Source organism: Anser anser (assembly GCF_964211835.1).
Source record: "Anser anser genome assembly, contig: HAP1_SCAFFOLD_150, whole genome shotgun sequence".
In the NCBI taxonomy this organism is placed as follows: Eukaryota; Metazoa; Chordata; class Aves; order Anseriformes; family Anatidae; genus Anser; species Anser anser.
In genome coordinates, this window is record NW_028153968.1 from 248,115 (window position 1) to 258,622 (window position 10,508).

A 10,508-nucleotide genomic window follows, 5' to 3' on the forward strand; every position below is an offset into this window, starting at 1 on the left:
TAATTTATTCATAAAATTTGTCAATATCCTGATCTCCTCTGTATGGATTTGCTAAACAGAGTTGCAACTTGAAAAAAACCTCTTACCTTCCTTTCTCAGGGTCAGTGTGGAAAATCAGATACTGAAATACGGGTTTACTACTTGTGAAATTACAATTTTGGAAAACGATGATCCTGGAGGAGTGTTCGAATTTTCTTCCTCTTCCAGAGGTCCCTACAGCATCAAGGTAGCTATCCGAGTAACGTCACTTAAACATTACAGACGACTTAGTTCTAACAGAGTGCTAGAAAAAGATTAATTTTATTTTTTTGCAGGAAGGGGAGTCTGTTGAGCTGCAGATTGTTCGCACTAGAGGAAGCCTCATCAGACAGTTTCTGCGCTACACTGTAGAACCAAGAGATAATAATGAGTTTTATGGAAGCACAGGAATTCTGGAGTTTAAGCCTGGTGAAAGAGAGATCATAATTACTCTACTGACAAGGATGGATGGGATTCCAGAGGTAAGAATTAATATTTTTCTCTCTTTAAATTGCATTCACATACATATTTGTTTGTCACTTACTAAAATATAGATGGTTTCACCTGTAAATACCAGCAATTTTTCTGTAACATTTGAAGGCTTTCTTTTTCTTAAGTGTGAGAAATAGATAGAGGAGGAGTGACTGAAAGGCCTATAAGATAGTCAAGCACCATATGAAAGCACTTTATATCAATACAAATCAGGTCTTGTCAGTCTTGCCTGAATATTCATTTCTCTGATATCTCTATTGTTTTGTAATCCCAGAAATCTGCACAATTTGAGGCATGTGTCTGTTGCTTTTCTCTTTGCTTTCTGCTTTTCTGTAGCTTGTTCCCTTTCCTGTGCATCAGCCATCCTGGATTCCATCAGGAAGTTTGCAAGGGTTTGATTTTACCACATTTATGTTAACATAAATTTTAGCTGCTGTGATTCAGCATTTTTTGCTGCCTTTACATGCACATTCCTATGCTGTATTTTGCATAAGCAGTTAGTTGTGTTTGTCTGATCCTGCTAATGAGCTGATCTAGGAGTAAGATGTCAGAAAGCCAGCTTTACAAAACACAAAGGTTTTAGGAAGGTTAATAATCTTTTTGTAGGGCCAGGTGGTCATCAGTCATGGATTGAAGGAGGGATGGAGGACCATATGATGAGGAAATCAGGGGATCACAGCAACTCCAACTTCAATTGCATAGGCTGCTGTAGAAATTCAGGTTTCTTTTCCCTACATACTCCAAAGAAAGGAGACATAAGAAGTCTGAACTCCACTACAGAAGCCAGGAACATAAGTTAATCTAGTAAAACTTAGGCACTAAAACAGCGGGTTATTTAATAGTTCCATTCCCAGTTTTTACTAGTTCATCAGCAGGCTGAGATAAAAGTATTTCCCTGCTTACAGCAGTATTATTAGACTAGGTAAGTCATCCTGCTGAAATGCTCAGGCAAAAACATACGAATTGTAGTGTCAGGACTAAAAAATAAGGAGGTCCTTTTATACTCTTCTATCTCCAAGAGTGGCCAAAAGCCACATACATGAGCAGGACATATATAATCACTTTCCTCCAGAATGCCATCCCAGCCTCCAATGGTGGGCAGTCCAAGGATGTCTGGAGTAATGGATGGTATCTTTGGGTGCCTTCAGATTTTCTTTCTGTTAATTGAAGCAGTTACGCTTTGAACGCAGGTAAGGTTTTAGCATCCATGACATTCTGTAGTACTGAACACCATTGTTTAATTGAATTGTATGTGAAGAACCAGTTCATGTGTGTTTCTTTACTGCTAACCACCAGCCAGTTTCACTGAGTTCTCCCCAGTGTAGAGTAATGCTGTTTTCTAGATAGATAAATGCAATATTTTTTTCTAATGTTCTCTGATACTTTTTTGAAAGTACCATGTCCCATTAGATTAATAAAGCCAGTTGATCAATTCTTTCTAAATTAGCATGCTGTCCATGGTTTAAAAATCTTTGCTTTACCTGTTACAAAGCCAGGAATCTTAAGAAGTCTTGGAGGAAAGAAAATTTACATTTCAGAGTGTGTTACAAACATTACTTGTGAAATTATGCGATTCTAAATTAAGTACACAAAATAAGTCCTTGCTTATAATAATAATAGACTCTTGGAGAAACTGATGCTTTTAGAGATAGAAAGTTCTAACAATTTCCTTTATTTGATAGCATTATACAAACGTTTATTGCATGTAGAATGTGTGTGATTTCATTTTAAGTTTGTATCCCTTTCTGCCTGATGGGGGACTGTGGACTATAGACCATTTTGTTTTTGATGTGGATGTTGAATATGTATTTTTGTTCTGACTGAGTTTCCCTCTTCTAGCTGGATGAGCTATATTCTGTGGTACTTAGTGGCTACAGTGAAATGCCAGGCAAGTTGGGGAATGCCACAATGGTCAATATAACCATTTTGAAGAATGATGATCCGCATGGTATCATTCAGTTTCTACCTTACGAACTAACAGTAACAATAAGTGAAAGCAAAGGAGAAGTCATCCATACCGGTAATTCCTTTTTATTAGAGTTACTTCTTTATCTGCTGTCTGCTTCTGCAAGTCTTATTTTCCCTGTTCTAGGATAACAGAAGTCTAGGAGACTTCTTACTAAAATCTCCACTCAGGACTTTACAGATTGGTACAATGCCAAGCAAGATGAGCAGCGGAGAGTGAAGTGGAGAAGTATGGGTGTGGAAAAACAGAGGGATTAACTGAGTAAAAAGGATTGCTAGAGAATTTTCCAGACAGGAGGGATGGAGTACTGATGTATGTGCAAAGTGCAACGTGGAGGTAGTAGCTCTGTTTGTGGAGAATGAAGAATGGGGTGTTATATAAGAGAAACATAGAGTTAAATCTTCCTATGGGTGATTTTAATTGATCTATTCAGTTATCAATTACTTTTACAGGCAAGAATTAACATGTGAAATTAAAGCAGTTTGCACTGCTTTAGTAATCTGTCTTTGTGTGTCCTTTTCTGTAGCACTCCAACATGTTACTGGTTTCATAAGAAGTGAAATTGGTTATTATTGTATTTCCTTTTTCTCAGTTTCAGATGTTTCAGATGTTCCTTTTTGATTTCTGTTGCTCTGAATATGCACACTGACTCTGTTTATGTTTTTTAGCTGTTTACAGAGTTGTAAGAAATCAAGGAAACTATGGAAATGTTAGTGTGTCTTGGGTTGTTGATCCAGCATGTACCAATGACGTCTATCCAGAGCAAGGGACTATTTTATTTGATAATCTGGAGTTTTCAAAAAATATCACCATTTACTCACTGCCAGATGAGGTAAACACTTTTACAGTGTTTTGGGGTGAGAATATGGGACAAAGAGTAAGTACTAAAACATTAGAGTATAAGGAGAAAAAAGGAATGTGTGTTTCTCAAGAGCCTAATAACTTGTAGGAAATATCAAAATACTTGGGTAGAACTGAGATAATGTCTGCAAATCATAGAGAAATTTCAGAAGCTGTGCATACCTCTAAACAAAAAAGGTAGAAGCTGAGAGTAATTGTACTGTGGTAAAGTTATAGGAAAGTTTGACTGAAACTCGTATCTTGATAACTGGAATCCTAATTTCAATCCTAATCCTATATGCTGATAAATTTGAAGTAATATAAGAAAGATTACACCTAATGATAAATAAATAAAGCTGTAAAAAAAACTACATGTATCAGAAACATAAAACTGGAAGGTAACTTTTGGGTCATCTGTGCAAGATAAAGAGGAAGGGACTTACTTACAAAAACTGTAGATGGATGATAATTTCTGTATAACTGTATGAATTATCATCCCTCTTGAGACACATAAGGACTGACAAATAAAAACAACACTCAGAAATCTCTGGCTTATTAATCCCCCTAACTTTTCATTTTAAATTCTTCAGTGTTTTGTATGCTAGAAATTAATGTCTTAATACTTTCAGGTGCCTGAAGAGGAGGAAGTATTCACCATCAGTTTATTCAATGCTACCGGTGGAGCCAGGCTGGGCAATGTAACCACTGCAATTTTACAAATAACAAAGAATGATGATCCCATTTATTTTGCAGGTTAGATATTATTGTTTATAAATGTGGAATACATACACTACCTAAAACGGATTTTTTTCACAAACCAGATCATTGCGAAATCGTAATCCCAAAAGAGCAAGTGGAAAAGCTCCCCAAACTTTTTTTTTTTTTTGTATTTAATTTATATTTGTTTCCTTCAGAACCTTCCCATTTTTTTGTGTGTGTCATTTTTCTCTTTGTTGATGTTGAGATCAGTTAGGAGGCAAGGTACAAAATATTCTCTCGTACCTGAATTATTTCCTACCTTTATCACATACATCTTATTGTTTCATTGAAGAGGAAGATCCTACTAGAGAGAATTAAGAAAACAGAGCAAATGCAAGCAACTCAGGCTTGAACTCAGACAGATTTGTTGCTTTTGTATTTTCAGAACCTGTGACAGTGAGTGTTCAAGAAGGAAGTGTTGCAAACTTTACAGTCCTAAGGAATGGATCTGCTGATGTCGCTGTTGTTGTCCAGTATATTACTGTTAATGGAGATGCAACAGCTGAAGAGGGAGACTTTGTTCCCAGTGGAAAGAACAGTGTCATTTTGTTTGATGTTGGAGAAAGGGAGCAGAATTTATCTGTGTATATCAACGATGATGATACCCCTGAAACTGATGAAACATTTTATATTATCCTTTTCAATTCTACAGGTAAGTCTTCCTTTTTTTTTTTTTTTTTTTTTGCTGGCAATTTCTTAGTATCTTGGTCTTATCATAAAGCAATATTTAAATGCCAAGAATTATACGAATAATGTTTGCTTCAAGATTTTTATACAATAAATGCATACTGTGTTTGAATTTTCATCCTTAATTATTTTATTGGAAACAAAAATCAAATGATAGAGTTGATACTTTGCCTGCAAAAACAACTGGAGTGAAAGTCCCTTTTCAAATATAAATGCTCCAAATTAGATGGACTTCAATACAAAAACACAAAGCAAAAAAAAAAAAAACAAAATTTAGTACCCAACAGTCTTAGGAAAAGAGGTATTCTTTTAGTTATTTTTTTCATGCTCCAGAGTGTATTACAAAACTACATGATTTTTGTAAAAACAAACAGAACTGCCATATTTTGGAGGAAGGGTATGTAATTGCTCTATTTTATTAGTAGCGAAAAGTATGCATACATTTTTTTCACTCTGAGACTATAGTTTTAAAAGGCTTAATTTGCAGAAAAATATATGTCACAATTTACCCAGGGGACCACCTCTAAAGAAAGGATTTATTACCTTAGAAATAACGTATTTTTGTTTATTTATTTATTTTTCAAAGTTTACACTTAAAAAGGAATGACCAAAATTATTCAGCCCATTCCTCACGTTTTTGAAATACATATCTTTTAGAATAAATTATCACTGTTATGTAATATACATGAGAAAATAAAAGTGAAGTATAAGAAATTCATAATTTTTCCAGAGCCCTAAGTATTTAATAAAGACCCTCCCCACACCTAGCTCCAACAAAACTCATGGTGTTGTGGGAGAGTCATTTGCAATTGTGTTATCAAATTTTAATTTACTGCCCTTCATTTTTTACTGTTCTCTAGTTGAGAGGTAATAACAGGCTCTGAATCTGCTGCAAATCTTTGCAATGCAAAGCAAAGCTGTATTGAATCAGCCATTGAAACCTGAGGGGCTGTAATTTAATAAAGCAAAGAAAGATGATGGCAATTAACCATCAGACTATACCTTCAGATTGTGTGACACGTTCTCAAAGTAAAATACCTACCAGGTATTCAATTCAAGATTAGGAAACCTAAAATTAGATTTCTTCATCTGTAAGCACGCTAAGCATCTTAGTTCTCATTACAGTCTCTGATGGTCTTAGTCTTTAGCAGTCGATAAGACTGAAGTGATTGAGGTCATGCTACAGTGGACACCCTGCGGCTGGCCTGTGAGTTTCTCACAAGGCAGCATTGATCTTGAGTTGAATCCTTCCCTGAACATTGGTAGCAGGCAGCCAGAGGTTGACAGGGAAAGCAGTAATTTGAGTATAAGGCAGCTAAGCTATTTCCCAAGGTCGGCTGGTATTCACTGTAGTACCCAGGTCTCTTATAAAATATCAGACTAGGGAAAGGATTAGACAAAACCATTCTTCTTCCTTCATAAGTTTTCTCTTTTGTTGTCTCTTTCTACTTTAATAACTTTCTTCAGGATCTACTGGTAGCTCCCAATACTACCCCATTGGGAACATATCATGGCTTTTCTCCTAGCACATGGGGAATGGGTATCCATAGCCTCCTTTTTCCTCTAAAATGAGCATCATATAGTTTTACAGCCATTCTAGAATCACTAAGAATAAAGAATATTTCTATACATATTCCTGAAAGCAAAAGTTGGTTTTCTTTCTATGATTGGTTACATACAGTGGCCTTGACTGTTCTGAAATTTTTTTGGGGACTGTTGTTCCTGAGAGAAAATACAAATAGAGGTATATGAAGTGAGAGGAATAAGCACATTGTTTAACGTGGAACAAAATTTAGTCGGACACTTTCAAAGAAGACAAAAAATGGGGTGGGTGTGGACACATTATGTTCATCTATGGACAATGCAATGGAGTTAGAATTAACATCCCTTAATATTTACCTGTACTAATATGCACACTGAAATCCTGCTAGCTTCCCATCTACATAATAAGAATCTTATGTTTCTTCCTTTTAGATATTCTTTGATATGGGAGTGAATAAACTCTTAGACATTGCTCATAGCTTGTATTTAGTTTAAATGCAATACTTTTCTTCTAGGTCTAAAGAAGGTCGGGGCTCTCTGAATACCTTACTCTTTTATTCTGTACCTCTGAATATCTTATTCTTTTGACTTGTCCAGATGATCAAACAGAAAATGTTACCTCACATAACAACTACATGCAAGGATACTGTGTAGTAAGAATCACATCTTCTCAGTTCATGTCATTTTTCCTGAAAATCTTACGTCTTGCTCTCTGGATGGTACACTACTTAAATACTTTTACTCTGATTTGCCTGCTGCTGAATACCTCAAATTCTGTTTTTCACTGACTTTTATAATTGTCCTTTTCTTTGTATAAAAGCAATTGTAGTGAGTAGAAAACATAATTGGATTTAGAGTTACCTACATTTCTGATTCCAATTTTAATAATAATAATTGTCCTCTTTTTTAGGAGATACAGTTATCTTTAAGGCTGGAATGGCAACAGTTATTATTGAAGCAAATGATGATCCTAATGGAATTTTCTCTTTGGAACCTTTAGAGAAGCCAGTTGAAGAAGGCAAAAGTAACATTTTTTGGTAAGTAACGTTTAAAGAATATCTTTGCACTCTTTTGGAACTGGTGTATGTGGTACTTTATAAATAGCACTTTGATTAAATCAAATGCACAAGTGTGCATTGATAGAAGTGCACTATAGAAAAACAGTTTTACAAAATTTTGGATTAAATGATTTGTAATGTGTTGAAGACATCACCTGTAATACTATGGAGTACACAGTAAATATTAAAAAGTGCACAGAAGCTCATGTTGAAATGTAACTAAATAAGACTTCAGCATTGATGTTCTGTTATAATCTCAGGAACCTGTAGATACAGAAAAATCTGAATGATTGAGCACAATATAACCTAGGCTGACAGAAAAAGAAAAAAAACCACTCAACAAATAGCTAAATAAAACTGTGTGGCACTAGGTGGCTTTTTGTACCCATCTTTGAAATTTTCAACTGCAAACTACTGTATTCTTTCTTTCTGTTTTTGTATTTTTTTTTTCTTTTATCTGTTAATTACAGATTGAAATCTATACTTAAAGTCCGGATGTGACACTCTTCATTAGTCTGACCTTTGAAAGTATTTTCCTTTGTGCCACCATGATATATTGAAGAATTAGCAGGGTTAAAAATTGAATGCACTTGGCATCTCGCCTTGTTACATTCATTTCATAAATTTACTATGGGGTTTTAATTGGATGAAAAAATGATTTTTCGTTAAGAAATCTTGAGACAGGCTGTAAAGAGAAGTTAGGTCACAATAAATGCGATAGTGCAAATAGTTAGGGAAGAGGTTCTTCTTGCATTTAAAAAATCATCCTTTTTTTTTTGTCTGTTTGTTTTAAAGCCTTGAAGCAGATGCTTATGGCTGTGAATTGGTTCTTTATGCTTGTGTCAATACATCTGAAATATGAATAGTCTCAAGAAAAGAGGATATTAAGTTCATTGTGTGTTTGTTGTTGTGCTGTTCACTGTTTTGGGCTTTGTTGTTTTTTTGTCCTTTATAGTCTAATCTGCAGGATAATTTTTGTGGATTTGGTGGTGTTAAGAATATTGTTTTGATGTAAACATGCTTATATACAGGTGCTTTATGGAATTATAGGATACCAAGATCTCCAACATCTGAGGAACCTGCTCAGTCATCATTGATAAAATATATTTACTAGGGATCTGTCTCTTCCATACTGTCACTACTTTGACAGTTGTGTAGCATATAAAAAAGTGGTCAAAGTAGCATGTAACCAAACCACCGAAAACACAGAGGTTTTAATGAGGTAATTGGAGTTAGTGCAGCAGCGCTACACAGCTGGGATAGAGCACCCTGGTTAACGCCACAGAAGAAAAACCTTTGGAAGCAGAAACAACATAAATGTGTTGCTGTGGCTGGACTAGTTTAGCTGAACTAATTCTTCAACCTGATATAATCTATTTATAAGGCATTTTATGTCACCGTGCAAACCGACAGAAGCAAACTTCCTGTATGTAAGCGCACTCTTAATAAAGGCACTGTATGGGTCACTTTTTATTTGTAGTGCCTTTTTGAAATTAGTGTAATTGTGTTAGCAGATAGTTACCAAAAAAAAAAAAATCTTTTCATTTACTACGTTCTTAATCACAAATAACAGTAGATTTCTGAAAGCCGTAGAATGTAATTCTAATTTAATACAAGTGTAAGAAAAAGTTTAAGTAGACTTGATGACTGAAAGGAGAAATGTTTGTGGTTAAATGTAGATGATTCTCTTTCCTGTCTAAGAGTGTCCAAGTATATTAATTTTTAATGTTAACTTTCTGAACTATTATGCATTCATATTTATTATTATAAATTGGAATTACAAGACACAGTGATGTGTAGCTTCACAGTAGTATTCTGCATGGACCTGCGTATGCTACTTCTGTTTTCTAAAGTACGTATTCCGGGAGTAGAATTGTACTGCAAAAGTGGCTGCCTTTAAAAGGAAGGCTTCATGGAACAGTTGTAGTATATTAGTATTTTACTTTATATTACATAGTATATTACTTCTTACTGTAAGGAAGATTACAGTAAAAGGAGTCTCCACATTTTCCTTTTCTACTCAACGCTGATGCATGCCTGCCAGGACTCTCATTCTTTCTGTATCACTGAACAGGATTTTGAGACACAGAGGACACTTCGGCAATGTTTCTTTGACCTGGCAGTTGTTTGATAATAACTCTGCACTGAAGCCAGGAGAAGAATTCTATGAAACTTATGGGACTGTGTGCTTCATGGATGGTGAAAGGTCGAAGTCAATAACACTACGTGCCATTTCAGATAGAATTCCTGAATTCAATGAATTTTACATTCTAAAGTTGGTGAATGCTTCAGGTATTGTCTTCCATATCACCATTTCCTTCATATCTGGTAGAAAAGAGTTATGTTTAATCAATCAAAAAGAAACCAACACTAGAAAGAGCATTGCTTTGAATCATGTCTTGATATCCTATGCTTTTCTGGTAAGGTTTTAGGTCTTATTTTTCATTTAATCTTGATTTCCATATATAGAGAGTTACTCAGTTCCCGAATTACTGTTAAACACATTTTGGTGATCTGAACTTTAAAAGGGATGCCTCTTGGTTTTTGAAATTAAGCTTCTTAAAGTTCAGAAGTTTCATTTCAAAAACCAAGAGTTCTGAATTTCAGATACATAGATCTCCATGCACAAAATATAAAACAAAGATACTAACAAAGAAATAACAAAGGTATTAAAGGTTATGTGTGTCTACCATAATAGAGGTTGCTTTTTTGTTTGTTTGTTTCCCTAGAGGAGGTAAAATACTTGTAGTTACCACTTCACATGACTTAAATTACAACTTTAAATTGCTACTGGACACATTTCCTAATCTGGATTAATTCCACTTTAGTACTATTCATGGTCTTCTGTGCTCTGATACAAGTGAAAATGTGTGTTGGCCTTTCCTGTAAGTGAAGTCCATACGGATGTACAAAAGATTTCCTGCTTATAACAGGTAGATCACTGTACACTTTGAACACGGAGATTCTCCATTCACAACATGATCTTCATATCATGAATTCTTACTGTGCAAAGATAGATGACTAACACCAGGACTGGGCAGCAGTTTTAACACACAACTGGTTACTGTTTCTGCAAGGTGTATGTACTTCTGTATCAGAGGCAACAGGCAAGATTTTGCCATTCTCTATTCCTGTAAGTCTTTGAG

General features: G+C 35.0%; 1 protein-coding gene across 1 annotated transcript; it reads left to right on the forward strand.

Annotated features, from left to right (window-relative positions):
• Window positions 1-56: 56 nt before the first annotated feature.
• Window positions 57-8,898, forward strand: LOC310891073 (adhesion G-protein coupled receptor V1-like). The gene is made up of 7 exons (XM_083853383.1): window positions 57-226; window positions 315-500; window positions 2,350-2,530; window positions 3,145-3,308; window positions 3,946-4,069; window positions 4,461-4,727; window positions 7,215-8,898. The coding sequence occupies exons 2-7, from the start codon at window positions 483-485 to the stop codon at window positions 7,343-7,345; spliced, it is 885 nt and encodes a 294-aa protein (XP_083709509.1). The 5' UTR covers window positions 57-226; window positions 315-482; the 3' UTR covers window positions 7,346-8,898.
• The last annotated feature ends 1,610 nt before the right edge of the window (window positions 8,899-10,508 follow it).

Excerpts from the sequence above, each read along its gene's own strand:
- LOC310891073 (XM_083853383.1), top strand. Across the intron at positions 3,309-3,945 it reads TTTACTCACTGCCAGATGAG|GTGCCTGAAGAGGAGGAAGT; the intron begins GTAAACACTTTT and ends TAATACTTTCAG. Across the intron at positions 4,070-4,460 it reads TGATCCCATTTATTTTGCAG|AACCTGTGACAGTGAGTGTT; the intron begins GTTAGATATTAT and ends TTGTATTTTCAG.